General features: G+C 42.8%; 1 protein-coding gene across 1 annotated transcript in view; it reads left to right on the plus strand.

Moving 5' to 3' along the window:
* Window positions 1-2,812: 2,812 nt before the first annotated feature.
* The window catches only part of abcb6b (ATP-binding cassette, sub-family B (MDR/TAP), member 6b), a 30,614-nt gene continuing 14,679 nt past the window's right edge, over window positions 2,813-18,747 (plus strand). The window contains exons 1-13 of the mRNA XM_041950987.1: window positions 2,813-3,080; window positions 6,639-6,731; window positions 6,879-6,955; window positions 8,127-8,242; window positions 8,396-8,517; window positions 8,962-9,071; window positions 9,377-9,442; window positions 9,571-9,696; window positions 10,986-11,062; window positions 11,358-11,421; window positions 13,324-13,409; window positions 14,301-14,358; window positions 15,131-15,235. Coding sequence (XP_041806921.1) covers window positions 2,813-3,080; window positions 6,639-6,731; window positions 6,879-6,955; window positions 8,127-8,242; window positions 8,396-8,517; window positions 8,962-9,071; window positions 9,377-9,442; window positions 9,571-9,696; window positions 10,986-11,062; window positions 11,358-11,421; window positions 13,324-13,409; window positions 14,301-14,358; window positions 15,131-15,235 — 1,368 coding nt within the window. The remainder of the gene's footprint in view (window positions 3,081-6,638; window positions 6,732-6,878; window positions 6,956-8,126; window positions 8,243-8,395; window positions 8,518-8,961; window positions 9,072-9,376; window positions 9,443-9,570; window positions 9,697-10,985; window positions 11,063-11,357; window positions 11,422-13,323; window positions 13,410-14,300; window positions 14,359-15,130; window positions 15,236-18,747) is intronic.

Below are 18,747 nucleotides of genomic sequence, written 5' to 3' on the forward strand. Positions count from 1 at the left end.
GCCATGGCTTGGTGAGCCACCAGTCACCGTGGCGGCTCCACCCTGTTGAATGCTAGTCTGTGCTGTATCCTGATAGTGTCCATGCTGAGAAACATTATGCTGATGGCTTCAAGTTGCTGTGTGAAGCAGCACACTTCTGTATAGGCTGCCTCTTCTTACTCCATACAACCTGCTGGTTTGTTACTCTTTACTAATAAAAACCTGCTTGTTTGTATTTTGTCCTCTACGTCTCACTGTGTGAAGGGGTTTTTGTGTGTGTCCTAACATTTTAGGTTAGCTGTCGGAAGATTTGACAATGACAGAAATAGCAGTGGGTGAAAGTCCAAGCATCATCAACATTATTTACTGACTGGTGTGATTAGTTGATTTATAGATGAATTTATTCATCTTTGAAATGAATAGAATTCTGAATTATACCACAGACTGGAGCGGAAGAAAATGGGTGGATGGACCACAGACTGAATTCTGGGGTTAAACATTTATGTCACTTTTAGCCAATTTAAAGAGTTCAGTAAGATTATAGAAAAGCTAAATACATTCACGTGTCCTGAACCTTTTTAAACTGGGATTAGGCCTTTAGTATAAAGTTGTTTTAAGAAGCTTTAGTGAACAGTGTATAAGATTATAATAAAACCCTCAAAAAGAGAAAAAAGCATCAGGCAGCACTGGTGCGTATGTGGAGGAGAGCCAGACCAGCAGACAGCAGTGATGTGTTCAAAGGTCTATAAAAACTTTAATGTTCATATTTAATGCTGTTTTTGCAATTGAGGGTCAGACTGATTTTGTTCAATTTAATCAAACAGGACTACAGAACGCTGTTGCCAAAGTATGAATTGGCTTTAATGTGTTAATTGAATCTGACTTGTATTTTATTAACCTGTACAATGACTTGAAGTCAGTGCAGGAAGGATGCGACTAAAGTGTCAACTGTTAGATTTGTAGCTGTGACATTTATGTTCATAACGTCTAATATCTTAGCTTTAAGTAATATGTGTCAGCTTAGTTAAGTAGCAATAAGCAGCCCAGGCAAAATAATCAGGGCCTTCTTCACTTCACTTCTTTTTGTGGGTTTAAAAGCAGCAGCACAATAAAAGATGGAGAAATGGAAAACACGTGAATGTTTTAGCTTATTCTAAAATGGTCAAATGCAGTAGCCTCTCTCTCTCTCTCTCTCTCACGCCCTCTCTCTGTCACACACACACATGCACACACACACACACACACACACTGCCCTGATCACAGGTCAATGCAAAATGCTGATTTAAGCTCAGAGCTCAAAACACAACAGAAATGTGTGTGTGTGTGTGTGTGTGTGTGTGTGTGAGTGAGTGAGTGAGTGAGTGAAAGAGAGAGCGATTGTGGAGTAACCCTGACTGCCCTGACTTCAAAACCCATCACAGCAGGTTGAACTCTCAGGCATTCCTACAGCTCCAGTTAATGAAATATTCGTCAGTAATCCTCTAACTGGGATGTGTGCGTCTGGCTCGCGGTCGTTCTGCTGCTGAAGAAATCAGTTTTACGCCGCAGTAAACCGGAGGTGAATCAGATGGCCGACACCACTGTGAGGAGAGGAAGAGGAGGAAAAACAGGAGTTGTAAATGTTGAGGTGAGTTCATTCCTGGGATTTCTTACAAATTCTTCTGTCAATGTAAATGTAAAATAAAACATGTTAGACTGACCTTTTTGTGGTTAACTTTGTGTGTCAGAAAACACCTCTTAGTGAGAGGACAAGGACAAAAAAAGTCTTCCAAAATAAGTTATCTTCTGTAAATAGTTTTACTCGTTTCTGATTTTGCTAAAATCTAAGATGATCCACTAATATGTCCACATGTTTTGTTGCTGCTGCATATGTGAAAAAAGTTGAATACGCCTTTTATGTATGGAGGCAAATAAGGGGCATTAATATTTTGAGTTGTGAAATGATGTTCACAAATAATTTCTCAGCCTGCAGTTGTATATCAGCTTTTGTGTGCATGTGAAAAAAAAAATGTGTGCATGTATCTGAATGTGTGAATTTGTTAAAAAAAAAAGAGTTTGTGAACGTGTAGTAAAGTTTTGTTGCTGTAGAAATATTTTGTGCACATGTGAAAAGGTTTTGTGCACACAGACATAATCTGTACATGTACAAAAGGTTTTTGTAGCTGTGGAAATATTTTGTGGATGTAGAATTAAAGTTTCTGCTTGAATATTTGAACAGTGAGGTCTCATTAAGTCTGAGAGGCAGACACACGCATGTCCTGTCTGTGTATGTGACACTGAAGTAAACAAGCTACGAGTTACAAGCATGAATTTTGACCCTGTAGTTATGCCTGATCTTAAAGCCAATTAGCAGTTGCCCACTGACTGGCCAATCAGCTTGGCCCAGTAACCACCCAATCAGAGGAAGCCAAACTATCCAATGAGAACTATCTAACCAAATTATCCAGTAGAAGTTATTTGTGAATCCCATTTCACAAGCTCAAAATATTAATGTTGTTTCCTTATTTGTGGCACCAGACAGAGCTGTCTGAAGTCTCATAAACTGAGCGTCTGTTGGGGCAGAACACTTGAAAATGAAAGATTTCTTGGGGTGTGGAGTTACAAATAAGTGATCTTAGCATACCTCTGCAGCCTGCTCTTCATCTCTGCTGCAGGCTAGTTGCTGGAGACTACATGTGGCTACTAGCATAGCACACCCGAACCTCTGACCTGCATTGTTGGTACCATTGTTGGCAGGTTTTGAATGAGTGGAATAAAAAAGACAATGTTTTCTCTGCATGGATTTTGATTTTTGAAACTGTCCATCATTTATGAATCAAACTTGGAATTGAAGATGTTGTGTGTGCTCGCTGACACCGATCTTCACCGCACTCTTCCTCTGGCTTCCCCTCTCTCCATCCAGATCCAACACTCCCCCTCTCCCTCTCCCTCCTCCTTGCCGTCTGTCTGGCAAGGCTTCGGGAGGAAGGTGAGACTGTTGCTGCCGTACATCTGGCCCAAAGGCACGACGGCGCTGCAGGGGCTCGTGCTGCTGTGTGTCGGCCTGCTGGCAGCAGAGCGGCTGGTTAATGTGCTGGTGCCCGTTTACTCCAAGAACATTGGTAAGATCCTGAGAAGAGAGAAGCTGCTGTAAAGGAGAAGAGGTCCTGATCTTTCTTTGCTCACTAAATTTGTAGTTTAAATCTTGTGCTTTGTAAAAAATGTGAGCCAGAAAAAAAAAGGATGAATTAACCTAATGCATCTGAATGAGCTTAAATTCTACTGTTTAGGTACACAGCACGTTTTAGCATCAGAAACAACCTCAAAGACATTTAACTGAGATCTTTTTTTTTTTTTTTTTTTTGTATAATATTTAATGTAAAGTAGGAAACTTAATAGATGAAGCAACTGAGCTCAAACTGAAACAGTTGTCAGGCAGTTTACAGTCCAAACTGTAGATGGCAGTGTCCTCAAGTGTTTGGAAGGGTGGACTTTTTTTTGTATGTCTTTAATTGATTGTGTCCTTGTCTTCCTGGTGTACTCTCAGGCTTGTCATGTTGCCATATTATTGAAATAGCAGAAGTTTGCACACAAGCAAAACTCTGTTCGTCATGGTGACTGTATGAGCTGTCATCTGGTGTAATCAGCATCCCAAACACTGTTCAGTGTCTTTCTGTGTGTGAGGGGACTGCACCAGCACCAGGTACAAGTCTATGATTTAGGACTAAATGTCAAGTGAATTTCTTTGTCCCACTGTATTGTAACATGGCAGTAAAATACCATGTATCACCAATGAAAAAGCCTGAAGTCCTGCAGGAGGTAAAACACACTAATTAATGCCACAACACATACAGATAACAGCTTGTATACTGGCTCACCTGGTCAGTACAAACTGACCACAGAAAAACTCATTCAACATCTCACATTAAAAACAACACAAATACAAATTGCTTATAAAATGAAGCATATAATGGTTCGGTGAAGACGTTTGGTGAGTAGATAAAAGATGGCCGTCAACATTTGCTCGGTCACAGATCTGACGGCACAGTGGATGCCAGTTAAACTGCGATGGAGCTGTGTGATACGAACTGCCCATTGAGGAATGCTGTCATTCTGAGGGACAAGACATCTGCCTGGATGACAGCTGTACAGACACTGACCATAAGTCAGTTAAATCACTTCATACAGGTGCTGAATGGATCCAGTGATCACAGTGATCACCACTGACTGTCATGAATAGTTTGGGCTTGTTGAGTCATTTGTTATAGTCCAGCTACTTTGGATTGAGATCTTAGGACTGGTTTGAAAGAGGAAGCATCCTTCATTTTTCACGGGGTGTCGTCATTTGTCAAGGTCTTTGCGGCCCTATTTTGTACACAGAACTGCATCCAGGATTCAGCTGGTCTTCAGCTACTTTACCCTTTAGAAAACTGCCCATTTGGCTTTTGGAGCAACATGAAAGTAGAAGCCAGTGCTGCGAGAATGAAGCCCAGCGTTGCTTTGTGTGATGAGGAAGGCGTGGAGGGGCCGTCGGGGAGGGGGGGGGGGGGGGGGGGGTGCTGTTGGTGTGTATGTGTGTGTGTGCAGAGGGTTTTCTGGGAGGTCACCCCTCCTGCCAGTCATGCTTAGCCAGCATTAGCTGCCTTTTCCGTGGAGTTAACACACCGGTACAACGGACGTTTTGTCTCCGGGTCCGACCCCGCCTCCCACCCTCCGACTCCAGGACCTGATGCCAAAGAGTTGAAAATACCCCCCACTGAAAACACACACTGGAAAGTTAAAGAACGTAGAATACACACATTTCCTTATTCATTCCTCTCAGGGCTTTTGTCTTACTTTCTCTCTTCTTTCCTCACCACGTCTATCTCTCTGTCTGGACTTTCAGTTTTTCCTCTTCTCCTCCTCCTCCCCTCATCTCTGTCTGTTTTTTCATTTCATCGTGATTCCCAGAACTTGTACAAAAAGGGTAATGAATGTGAATGAGAGCGTGTGTGTGTGTGTGTGTGTGTGGCAGAAGGGGGAGTGTGTGAATGTGTGTGTGTGTCAGTGGTGGAAGAAGTAATCAGATGTTTTACTCAAGTAAATGAGCCACTTACAGAAATAATACAAAACTACACAAGCAAATATACGAAAAGCACCAAAGTGAAAGTAAAAGCAGCTCCTCAGTGGTTACTCAAACAGCTGCTCAACCGACTGGCAGGATAACATCTGTTTTATTACTGGATTATAGTTCTTGATGCATTCATGACTTTTAATGTTGATTACTTTATATAAGCTTTATCTTGATACATCATAATTATATATATATATAATCTAAATCTGCAAAGTAACTAGTAACTGAAGTAATCAGATACATGTTGTGGAGTAAAAAGTACAATATTCCCTCTGAATTGTGGGGGAGTAGAAATTGCAGAAAATTACAGCAGAAAGTATCTCAAAACTGGACTTCAGTACTAACTTGAGTTCTTAGTAGTTGCTTTCCACGACTGGTGTGTGTGTTTGGATGTTTCCACTGTGAGGACATTTTACAAGAGCAGAAGATTCAGTTATACAAAAATGTCATGGATTTAACCTTTAATGTCTTTACAACAATCAGGGGTGCACGTGACTTTTTTGTCAGGTTCTCTGGTGAGGACCAGGTGATGGTGTTTGGTCCCACCTCATACCAAACATGATCTTTCTTCCTCACTGTCCTCCTCGGTGTCTCCCTCACTGTCCTCCACTTCAGTTTCCCTCATGGTAGATGATTAAGATTCACCTCCAGGCCCTGGTTGAGTCTCAGATTAGCTGTCTCCATCCACAGGTCAGCAGCTGGCTTTGGGTCAGATGTCTCTGTGGTCGTCTTTTGACAGGTGAAGGTGAATCAGGGCTGAGAGACGAGTCTGGGACAGATGAGATTTGGAACTGGTTTTAATTATGTTGAGATGTGAGGATCCCTCTCACATGCTGCTCTGCTCAAAGGAAGTGTTCAGCCTCCTGAAATGCTGAGGAGAAATATTCCACAGAGATTCCCGTTGTTCTTTATTCTACTTGTTTTACCATTTAACAAGAGGGACTTTCTAGCTTGACTAGCTTGTGTTAGCAATAGCTTTTGCCACATTGGTCTGCTCCTTACTCTTTTCATGTTTATCAAATAACAGCTGACTGAAATTCTCTCATCCTGTGTAAAATGCACCTGTTCTGTCTGCCTGATGTGGATGTGAACAACATATCTTGCCCCACGAGCCCATGGTTAGCTTCAAGCCTCAGCACATTGTGGAGCCACTTTTCAGAGATGACTTCATCTCTTTAATTACAGCTTACATCTTCTGTCGAGTTTCATGGTGGTTGGCATCTATAAGTGTTGCATTACCCCCATCTGCTGGATTGTAACAGCCTCACAATGCAAACTTTTGACAGTGTCCACCCAAAGTAATCCCATTCACAACATTGTCCATTCTATAACAGCGTGGTACACAAAGCCAGTTCCATCTTTCTGATTGTTGGCACACAGGCGTACCTGCGTACCAGTTGTGTGCACCGCTGGGCATGAAGCTGGTGTAATCTGGAGTATCTCAGACTGATGGATTATCAATGCTGTCTTGTGAAAATCAAAGTTCATGACGGTCAAGACGAAAAGGAAAATGTTTGTGCGTGTGTGCGTGTGTGTGTGCGTGCGTGTGTGTGTGTGTGTGCTGCAGTGAATGAGCTCTCAGCAGGAGGAGACTGGACTTCACTGATTGCCACTGTCTGCATCTACACACTGCTGAAGTTCCTACAAGGCGGAGGGGCAGGTGTGTGAATGTGTGTTCAAACATGTGTGTACAAACTACAGGATGATGTCATGGACTATAAGCTCTGCCTGTGTGCTTTACAGTGAACATCAGCACTAAGATCTTTGGCGTCTTCCTCTCTTCTCTGTCTGTCTCTGTCCCTTGTAGGCACCTCGGGTTTCATCAGCAACCTTCGTCAGTTCTTGTGGATCAAAGTTCAGCAGTTTACCAGCAGAGGCGTTCAGGTACCGCTCATTTTGGTTTATTACAACTTGGGTCGTGTTTGGCTCAACAGGAAAATCGGTAATAATAACACTACCAAACCACTAACCACTCTAAAAGACCAAAACAGAGCTAAAACAGAGTTTCATAGGGCAAGAAACTTGAGTATCTAGTTTATCTAATTTCTAGGTTGTTTGGATCATTTTGTGGAGATACAATCGAAGGTGTGCTCACCTGAAATCTGTCTACGACAGTAAAACTTTTATCGTTCACCTTTGTTTTCCAGATGCAACACACGACTAAACTGGAGGTTTGCTAAAAACCTGCTTGCTCATGTTTCTTTACCCATTACCAGTGTCACCATGTTCTGAGATCGCAGCAATATCATCATAACCCGAAACCAAAGAGTGGCCAAAACCACAAAAATAAGATCCAAGCTGCACTCCAGAGTTATCTTTGCAATCTGAAGTTTCCAACATGATGTGGAGGCAGCAGTTGAGAAAATGCATCCCCTTCATGTTACATGTGGAAACAGGCTCAGCAGACTGCTGAAGTCACTGTAACATGCATTTAAAGCCACAGCTGTCGTCCTTTGCTCTGTTCCTGGAAGCCCTGTGATCCACGTCTCTCTGACACATGCACATTTGGTAATAAGATCCTCTCTAAGGTCATTCAGTAAATCTCACTGTGAAACCGATTTGGAAACACACCGATTAGGAAAATCTGTTCTTCTTCCTCCTCTTTGCATTGACAAAACAACAAAAATGTGGACGACAGCTGGCAGCTTGAATTAAATGGACACACCGTGGCTGCTCTGCTGAGCCTCAGCAGGTTAAACCTCCATTCTCTGCTGTACTGAGACAACCTCTCCACCCCGGTACATATTCCATATGTGGGGGATGCTTCTTAGACACACTGGTTTGGCCTGCCTCGCCCTCCAGCTCAGCCCATAAAACACCTACGGCCTAAAAACCAGGGAGATAATCTCTTTCCCCAGACGTTCTTCTGCTTCCCATGACTCCATGATCTGCATGAGGCTCATCAATGCAACACGTTAACAAAGGCTATGAAACCACGAGTCACCTGACCTCACAGACAAACAAAATTCAGAGTTAGCCGGCTCAGACTGGACATGGTCTCGGTGAATAAAGGTTACGGGCTGTCTGTCTCTGAGCCTCTCCCTCCACACTTCAGGTGTGTTTGTTCTCCCACCTGCACGGTTTGTCGCTGCGCTGGCACCTGGACAGACGCACCGGAGACGTGTTGAGGAGCATCGACAGAGGCACTTCGTCCATCAACAACCTGCTGAGGTAGGCAAGGGGGAGGCAGATGGGTTGGGACGTTCAGCCCCACCTGACCTGGGTTCAGTTCCTAAAGCATGACAAACACTGGCTTCAATGTGAAGCCGTGACAAACAGCACACGAGTAGCCACTGAGTAACTTGTGATTGTTTTTGTCTTTAGCTACATCCTGTTCAGCATCCTTCCCACCATCTGTGACATCATCATCGCCATCATCTACTTCGTGTCCTACTTCAATGTGTGGTTTGGACTCATTGTGTTCACCTGCATGGTCCTCTACCTCAGTGAGTCAGTGTGTATCCATCACTCAATCACCCATCTGTTCTTTTTCATCTATCCAGGTTGGTTTCATCGTGGAAGCCTTTCTTTTAGCTTTGAAAAACAAGGTGTGCCAGCAAAGAATAGACCAAAAACGAAAGGGACAACAGAAGCATGCTTTGCCACAACCATTTCTTATACTTCATACCACGTTAATGGGATAATTAAGTTGTGGTAATGGCTTGATAAAACAAAACAGAATCTCTAGATAGTCTTCACCAAGATATGAGCACAACAAAATACATGTTAAAGCGGATCAATATAACCAGATTGACTGTTCCTTTTCACTTGAAGTAGTTCAGGTGTGATCTGGAGATGCCCCAAAGATAAATGGCTGCTTTTTTTCTGTGCATTTTGATTGTCAAATTCAGCTCATAACTGATATTAACCACACTGTACCATACCTGCAGCCTGCACCATCCTGATCACAGAGTGGAGGACCAAGTACAGGAGAGAGATGAACAATCAAGACAACAAGGCCAAGTCCAGAGCCGTAGACTCACTGCTCAACTTTGAGACGGTAGATAGAGAGTTCCTGTTCATTTTACTGCTGAAAAATGAAAGAGTAGCTCCACACTATATCTGAGCTCTTCTTATTAAAGCTGTGAGTCTGTTGGACCACAGGCCACACCTCCAGGTCTGTCCAGGTGTGGTCTGAACTTGAACACCCAGCTGTGATGTAGCAGTACTGGGAATGCCACATTTGTTTCCACATGTTTCAGAATGGTCTGAAATGTTTGCACAGGCAGTGTTTCTGTCGCAGGTGGTTCAGGATGTTTCTGGATGTTCTTGTCTCCCCTGTCTGGATCTGATGTGTGTTCACAGGTCAAATATTACAACGCTGAGGAGTATGAAGTCCGCTGCTTTGAGGAAGCCATTCTGAAATATCAAGTAAGCTTGTGTCACAGATGTAAAGCATCGCGCTGAACCCAGAAGGCTTCAGTTCAAGAGAGTCCAATAAGCAGCTTTGTCTGGATTGGTCATTTTCAGTAAAGTGTGTGCTGGTTGTGTTTGTGTAGCACTGTGAGTGGAAGAGCTCAGCATCCCTGGCTCTGCTCAACCAAACGCAGAACATCATCATCGGATCTGGACTGCTGGCTGGATCTCTGCTCTGTGCCTACCTGGTCTCTGAGGGACAGTTCCAGGTATCAGTGAGGAGGAAGAAAACTCAGATTCATGAGTCTACATGCGAGTTAGCGGCTGTCAAGTGTGGGAATGAATCAAATTTGAATCTGATTATTTTGTTGGTTAAATGAATCAGCGTGAGATCAGCATTAAGACCCCGATCTCAGTGAGTTTATTGATTCAATTCAGTGAACTTTCACTGGGATATAACTTTAGAGACTCAGACACAACCACAGTGACTTGACCTCTGTGACTCTGACCTGACTCTGATGACTTGGACAAAGCCCGAAGGCTCGTGCAAAGCCCTGGTCACTTCAGCACGACCTCTGTGACTCTGCTTGGCCACAATGTCGTGGACTTGACGGTGATCTGGATATGCAACTTAAACATAATCTCTTATTGAATCAGACGTTGTGTTGGCAGCAAGGCGAGGACATGACCTCAGTGACTTGACGTGGGCAGCTTAGCCGTGACCTCAGCAACTCAGACCTCAGATCTGACTTGAGTGACTCCGACACAGTCTTAGAGACTTTGGCATGAGACTTGATCGGCCATGTCAGAAAATTAGACAGGAATGACGAGTGCTCAAACGTGGTGACTTGAATTTGACCTTAGGACATTGAGCCAAAGCAGATTTAATATGTTTTACTAATTATGTAATTATTAATTCCTCAGGGAGGCACCAGAAGGCAAGTGATGAAGTAATTAATAATGAATAAGTGGTGATTAGTTTGTGTGCTGATTCATAGTTCATCAGGAACCACTAATGAGATGTATCTGATTCACAGATACATATGAACTAATCATTACCCAATGATTCATCATTCATGTATTAATAATACAGTATCTCTATTCATCATCATCATCATCATCATCATCAATCATCTTCACCATCACTATATGGTCCTCCAGTCAGAGTTATTCGTCAAAGATTCATTAATTATTAGGCCATTCCCCACTCCTTCCTTTGTGACTAGACACATCTTTGTTTTCCGTGGTGTAAAGTGCTTTTTTAAATATATTTGCATATTTGCATAAGTATTTATGTTCATTAATAGAACAAACCTTGATCATCACTGGTGCTGGTTTTAAAAGTCACAGGATGGCCTGGGTGTAATTTAGGGGTTTTAATTGCTTACAGTTAGTGTTAAATTCTCTCAACTTGTTTGTGTCGCACCTGTATAAGATGCTAATATGTCAGTGTTGTGTTTTCTGCCCCCTGGTGGAAAAAAGTGCTTGAAATTCTTGCGAGGCTGACTGATAGAGGTTGACTCGCAGGAACTGCTGCATGCGTTTGCTGTCCCCTCAGGTCGGAGACTATGTTCTGTTTGGAACATACATCATCCAGCTGTACACGCCTCTGAACTGGTTTGGGACCTACTACAGGTGAGATGAATGTAGGGGGGCTGACTGGACCGCACCTATCAACACAGGGAGAAGAGACCTTGAATGAGGTTGTCTATGTACTGATATGACTGTTATTACTGATGGTAGTCATATATATTAGTTTACATATAATTAAAATTGAGAAAACTGCTAATGCCACTGCTCTTAAAAGCACTTCTCTGACTACTTCTGCTGGCAAAGTTGGTAGCACTGCTTTTCTAATCTAGTACTACAGTTGGTTTCACTATCACTGCATCTAATAAGGCTGCTGGTTGTGCATCTTGTGTCTCTGCAGGTTGATTCAGAGTGCATTTGTCGACATGGAGAACATGTTGGCACTTTTAATAGAGCAGAAAGAGGTGAGTATAATAAACATCTGGAACACTTATCAGCACTATAGTTTCTTTTATCTTATTTTATTTCATAGTTGAATTCATAGTGGACCACGTGTGTTCAAACACAGCTCACTATCTGTGGAGTGTTTAACTTTGATGTTGCTGTGCTTCACTTTGAGAAACTTTGCATCAAATAATTACTGGATGCTGATTATTATGGAAGCTGATTATTAGGGAAAAGCAGCCGGTCCAAATGAGCTGAGAAGGTTGCTAATTTAATTTCAGGCAGGCTGACTGAGCTGAGACTGTTTTCTCCACTTTGTCAACAAATAAAACACAGAAAGAGTGTCCCTCTTGGTTCTCCCTATAGAGAAATGGTCTTTTCAGTTGCCCCCTCACATCAGGACAGAGGTCAGGACCTGGGTTCAGTGTCAAGGACACTTGAGCAGGTTTGAATCCAGCTCTTCTGCTCGAAAAGACACAAAATGATAATTACACTTAAAACAGATTGAAAATGTCATTAATGGTCATGGGTGGACCCCTGTAAGATATGTGTATAATGCCTCCTACATTTCTTTTGGTTCTGTGCAGTTAATTCATCCGTTTAGAATGAGCATGAGTAGTAATAAACCACTAAGTGCTGTAAAAGCCAGTAAAGTTACATTACGATCTTGTTAAGCTAAAAGTAAGACGGAAGTGAGGATAAGAATAATTCCGGAGGAGCATCATCAGAAATGAGATATCTAGAGAGGTGTGTGTGGTAAAGATATGTTTAATATAATAGTTACAGACTGGTGGATAAAGTAAAATCTCATTCAGTGTTCATTTCTGATCGGCGTCACGCTCCATCAGTCCTGCTTGGAAACAGAGAAGCTCACACAGCCAGAGGTCAGCGGATTAGGAGGTCAACAAGTGTGTGACTTTGTGCGCTTGTGTGTATTCGCGCGCATGCACATACTAAAACGCAGAGTCCGCGGGTATGTCTGTGTGTGTACGTCTGCCTTTTTGTGTGTGTTTCGGTGGGAAAAGGCGTCCTCCGGCTGCCTCACTAAAGGCTCCTACATTCACAGGCCCTTGATATGGTAAACAGCCACATGAATGTAGACAAAAGCATTAGAGCACCTTAAAAACACAGCGGCCCTTTTCTTTGGCTTGGGAAGCTGCAGGCGAGGGGAGACAGGGAGGAGGAGGAGGGTGAGGGCCAGGTCAGAAAGCAGGAAGGGACTGCACAAGCTGTCAAAACTCTCCTGCTAATATTTGGAGAAGGTTAATGGTTGCATCAGTTAGAGCATGAAGGGATGAAGATTTGAGGAGGGGAGGGGAAAGCGAGAAGGAGGGATGGTATGAAGGAAGAGGGGAGAGCAAGTGAGAAAGGGAAAAAATGAGACCATGATGGGAAGAAGAAGAAGGAGATAAAGAGGAAAATAGAGGTAAAACCCACCTGTCCTTCTTGTCCCCTTCATTCTTCTCATCCTCCTCTCCCTCCATCTCTCCCTGTGTCTCTCTTCTGTTCCCCTCCTATCTCCTCTTCTTTTTTCTTCTCTTGTTTGTCAATTCCACAAAAATAAATAAATAAATAAATAAAATAACAGTGAGAAAATTCTCTACCCTTGCTTTTGGCCACATCACCTGGTCTTCTTCTGCACATGGCGTCACGGAGCTGCAGGTGTTCAAATCTAACAAGATTCTTAACCTTTCGTCCGTGCTGATTGGTTCCTTCTTGACCTTGGAAACAGCAAAACTCCACCTGCGGATGAAGACCATGTGATACGAAGCAAGCGAGTAGGGGACCTTGAGATGAGACTGATTTGATATTTTCCTGGTATCTATATTTTGGACAACCATTAAAAACTAAATCTCATCTCTCCTCCTGTGTTCCCTGTCTTTCTCTCCTGGTTTCCTCTTCTCTCCTCCTCCTCCTCGCAGGTGCAGGATGCTGAGGATGCACAGGACTTGCAGCTCACAGCAGGTCAGGTGGAGTTTGACAGAGTCTGTTTCAGCTACATCCCTGGGTGTGTAGCCAACAACAAATCCGTTTACAGTTTGAATCCACCTTTCTCTTAATGTATATGAACTGATTTAACTGGACATACAAACTGCAGAAAGCAGAGACTGCTGTCAAATGACCTGCGTTGTGTGTTTTTCTGAAAAATGCTCTGATGTGGTTTTTAAAAAATGATCACAGAGGTAGTTAATGTTGTTAGAACATCGCTGGATGATACTATTTCCATCCAACGACCTTTGTCTATGCTTGTTCTAAAACAGACCATGATTTTTCCCTAACCCTAACCTAATGCTTTTACAGGAGTGCGTCTAACCAGAAATTAACCACAGAGGGGGTAAATCAGTGACTGAATCCTTTATGAAAGACCACATGCATTGTGGAAGACAGTGAACAATCAGTGTTGCTGTCCTGAATGCTCAAATGGGTCATTCTGAAGAAATGACCTGTTTAGTCCTTTAGCCTGGAGGACACGTTGTTATGAAATATTATGAGACTATGTAAAAAAAAAAACATAAGTCAAGAAGTCAAAATTTGATCCAAGTCACAGTCACTCGGATCCCTGTTAAATTATTTGGACCGCATCTTCATCATCTTCATCTTCAGTCAGTTCTGTCACAAATATTTCATGTGAAATTCTATTATTATTATTATTATTATTATTATCATTATTATTATTATTATCTTCTTTTTTTCTTTTTTTTTTCTGGCTCTTATTTTCCGAGTGGTCATAGTGTTGCTTTGATTTTTCTAAAATTCATAAACACTCAGGAGTTACTGCCAGAATTAGAGAGGCCTGAATGAAATGGGATTAAGTGAAGCTAATTTTGATCCTGACTGTTGCTGTTATCTGTGTGTGTGTGTGTGTGTGTGTGTCTCTCTCTGTGTGTGTGTACTGTAGAGCTGAGGTTCTGAGGGACGTGACCTTTACAGTGGAGGCAGGACAGACAGTAGCTTTGGTATGTCGTCCACTTTTCTACATCCTATTTTCTATCAAGTCTCATTTAATGGCTCACCATATTTCACCAGAACACACTTTCTCATTGACTGTACCTCTAGTGAAACCTAGCACTCTTCTCTCTTCACTTCAACTGGAAAAAGACATGATTTTTGCTCCCTTGCTGTATATATATGAGGTAAATGTTGATTGAACAATGAAATGTCTTAAGAGTAACCCCCCCCCCCCCCCCCCCCCCCCCCCCCCCCCCCGCACGGCTAACTGAGCTAACTTGCTAATGCAGCAGCTAGTTAGAGGTTACTTTAGGAACAAGTAACGCAATCTGTCCATCAGGAAACTCCAGAAATCACCATGAATTACAGCAGAGCAGCCAATGGACAGAGAAAAAAAACTGATTTACTCCATTTACTCCACAAAACATGAACCAGTTTCACCAAAATCAGTGACACAGCTACTGCAAAGTTTCACGCATTTGGAACTGAACAGGTGTTGCGTTGCAGAGTGGGAATGTCAGGCAGCAAACCATCTAAGTGATTCTGACGCTCTTATTTTAAGGTGTAACAGTTAAATAATGTTGCTTTAAGTACAGTAGTGTGAAAAAAATGTTTTTTTGTTATTCGTTTGAACCAACCATGGCAATGGCATTGTGACAGACTGTCATGTGTCAAAGGCACTAAATAAAAATTAAGACTGGGCCTTCCAATAATATATGTGTGTTTGTGCGTGTGTGTGTGTGTGTGTGTGTGTGTGTGTGTGTGTGTGTGTGTGTGCAGGTTGGTCCATCTGGATCAGGGAAAAGCTCCATCCTGCGCCTGTTGTTCAGATTCTACGACCCTCAGAGAGGTAGCATCCGCATCGACGGTCAGGACATTTCCAAGGTAAACATAGGCGCACACACACACACACACACACACGCGCACACACACACACGCACGCACGCACACACACACACAGTGACATACACCATAACACCCATATTCAGTTCAGTTTATCTCAGATGAGAAAGATCAAATTTTTGCTTATTTTCCCTCATTAACTACAAATCGTATATACCTTTATTAATCTACCCACATTTTTATTTACAAGCCTGATTCTAAGAAAGTTGGAACTCTCTGTAAAACATGAACTGTTAACCAAACTGTCATAATATCCATTATCACAAAGTAATGACCCTCCCTCCATCCTCGCTTGTGAACCACTGAGTCTTTCCAGGATGCTCCTTTCAGGAATCAGGAATCATTTATTGTCATCACACAAGTTTCCAAGTGCAACGAAATTCTGTTCAGTTACACCGTCCCAGAGGACACAATGGCACAAAAGACAGTACAAATAATTGACATGGGAAGACAGGGACAGGAGAACCACGATGCAGCCAGCAGGGCGGCGCCTCGCTTACTAGATGAAAAACAAATGAAAACAGGAGGGGAGGGAGAGGAGAGAGAAAAAAAAAGACTAATCTCAGACTGCGCCCATTGGGGGGGGCACAGTGTGGGCTTGGTAAAAAAAAAAACACCTCAGCACAAGCAACATTTAAGACATCATAACAAGACTGTAACACCTGCACATGTGGGTGGGGGAAGGAAGTTCGGGGGGGGGGGGGGTCACAGCACAGTCGCCCGGGGGAGGGCTGGGCGACTGTGCTGTGACTCCCCCCCCAATCATGATGCTATCAACTATTACCAATCCAGTTACCTAATAAACAGGTGTTTTTGGAGCAGTCCACAATTTTCCCAGTCTTTAGTTGCTCCTGTCTCTGCATCAAAATTTAAAATAAGCTCATATAATTACAAAAATCAGTGAAATTGAGGAGGTCAAACATTAAATGCATTGTCTTTGTAATGTTTTAAACGGAGTATATGTTAAAAAGGATGAACAAATGATCACATCCTGTTCATTCTTTATGTTACGCAGTGTCCCAGCTTTTTTGTAACTGGTGTTGTGCAACGTATTTGTGTCCTTCCAGGCAACCAGACAATGCGGAACGCTTGTGAGCATGTGCAGAACATGTGCACTGACATCTCAGAGAGAGAGTCAGCAGGTGGACTGCATACTTATTCATTGTTGTTGTTGTGTTTTTAACAGCTTGCAAATGCAGTACTTACAGTGCCTGGCAGCCGATTACAGGAAGATTTGCAAAATAGTTCTCAGCTGCTTCATGACATGACAATAGTGTGACAAGAAAGGCAGTGAAATGTGTGAAAAGCCACCTTCCTGGCCAGGTTATCTGGATGAGTAGAGTAGTTCAAAAGTCTAGTCTTTTTAGGCACACATAAGAGGCAAATAAAGTTAGGTTACATTGCACTTAAGTGCACATTACCATCGTAAACTAGCATGGCTAGTTTTAAACATTCCACTGTTTCAACCTGAGCTCCACCCGCTGACAATAAGCTGGCTAAGTGCCCCAAAAGATGACGTGGGTGAGGCGAGGTGACGCAGTAGTAACGTGTCACTTGCAAGCAGTCCAGTCGGAAATTTGTTGAGGGTTGGGTTCATATCGTCTTTGGGTCCGGCTATGGACTGGAGTTTGGCAGTTAGGTATGTCGGCTTAAATAAAAAGCTCAGCATGTTGGGAAGTATGCTTATTGTCCTTATTTCTAAGAGTTAGTTGACAAGGTTGATGGCACTCTAATGTCTGCCCGTTGAGTATGAAGCAACAGCCAGCAGCCAGTTAGCCCATCTCAGCGTAAAGACTGGCTCGTGGGGACAGGGTGTAGAAACAGGGCAGCACAGGGATGCCCAAACCTTTTCCCGTGTATTGTGTTGTTAAAACGGCAAAAAGAAAATGATACTAGGATTCCAAGTTCCCATATGGGTGAGCTTTATGATCAGCTGAGCTGCTGCTCTGAGAACCAGCCTGTTCTCTCATCTTTGTTCTAAGCTAAGCTAACCAGCTGCTGGTTGTAGCTTCACATTTACTCCACTGGTATGAGACTAACGTTGATATTCTCATATAAGTCATAAGTCATATAAGTCAAGCAAATAAACAAGAGGTCAACCTTCCTTCAAACCGGAGTGTCACAGTGCTTCTTCCCATCAGCTGTGACGTGTTTTGTTTGACTTTCAGCCTCTGATTCATGTGTCTGTTTCTCTTTGTATCTCTCTTCACTTCTCTTTTTTTCCATCCCTCACTCTCCTCTGTTTCCTGCCTTTGTAGCACGCACCTTGACTTCCACTTTCCCTCTCTCTCCAGTTTCTCTCTCTTTCGCTCAAACACGCACACACACACACACACATACACGCACACACACACAGCTGGGCTGAGTGAGTCCAGTCACACTGTGAATAAATCATAGTAAAAGGTTCCTGAATAATACAGCAACGAGTCCAGACGCCAGATGTGTGTGTGTGTGTGTGTGTGTGTGTGTGTGTGTGCGTGTTTGTGGGTGTGTGGGTGTGTGCGTGTGTGTATGTAAAGATAAAGCCTATTTATTGCAGTTGTAGTTAAAGCAACTCTGTTTATGACTTGCCAAAAGTATCAATAAAAAGCAAACAGCACAAACACTTTACGACACACACATGCATGGCTGTTTTAATACGACGGACATGCTTGTTCAGACGAACATACTGGTGATGATTACGAGGGACTCATTTATAATTACGCAGCAGGACGACCTTTTAATCAACACACGTGTACACGCACATGGACGTCTCTTTGATTAGATTCAGATTGTTCATCAATCTGGGAGGAGGAGGAGGAGCAGGAAGTGGTGAAACTGCTCAGCTTCCTCTGCCCACAGATTTATTCTGTTGTGGCGTTAGAAAAAATGGGGTCCAGTCCTGTTTTAGAGAGCCCATTTAAATGCACAGGACTTTCTCCTTTCTATGCCAGTAACATTACACCTGCACGTGTGTGTGTGTGTGTGTGTGTGTGTGTGTGTATATATATATATATATATATGCAGCCATTTGCTCTGTGCTGGTCTGTTGAATTGAAAAAAAAGAAAAGGCCCAAAAAATGACTGTCTGTCATGCACCAACATGCTGATCTACTCACAAGATCTGTGAGTTATTTGTTGTGGAGACGACCAGTGCAGGTCAACATGTGGAACTGGCACAATAAAATAAACTATTTAACTGGGTGGTAATTCTCTCAAACAGCTCAATCACATTTGAAAAGAGGTGAGAGATGAATCAGTCAAAAAGAATTTGCATCAGATGGTGATCAGAAAGTCTCACCTTTGTCACGGAGTGAGAGTGAGAAGGGCCGGGAGAGTTTTGTTCTTTGGATTTGATGCCAGCAGGTTTTACACACCATCTGTTTCACATGTTGCCTGTTGCCACTCACACATTAAAATGCACCATACATTCGCGATGTACTCCATAAATACCTTTTAAACATGTCACTGTCAGATGGCTCGTTGCTTTGTTTTACCCAGTAAAACATTTTAAC

The sequence above is a fragment of the Chelmon rostratus genome, chromosome 13 (assembly GCF_017976325.1).
Source record: "Chelmon rostratus isolate fCheRos1 chromosome 13, fCheRos1.pri, whole genome shotgun sequence".
NCBI classification, from domain to species: domain Eukaryota; kingdom Metazoa; phylum Chordata; class Actinopteri; order Chaetodontiformes; family Chaetodontidae; genus Chelmon; species Chelmon rostratus.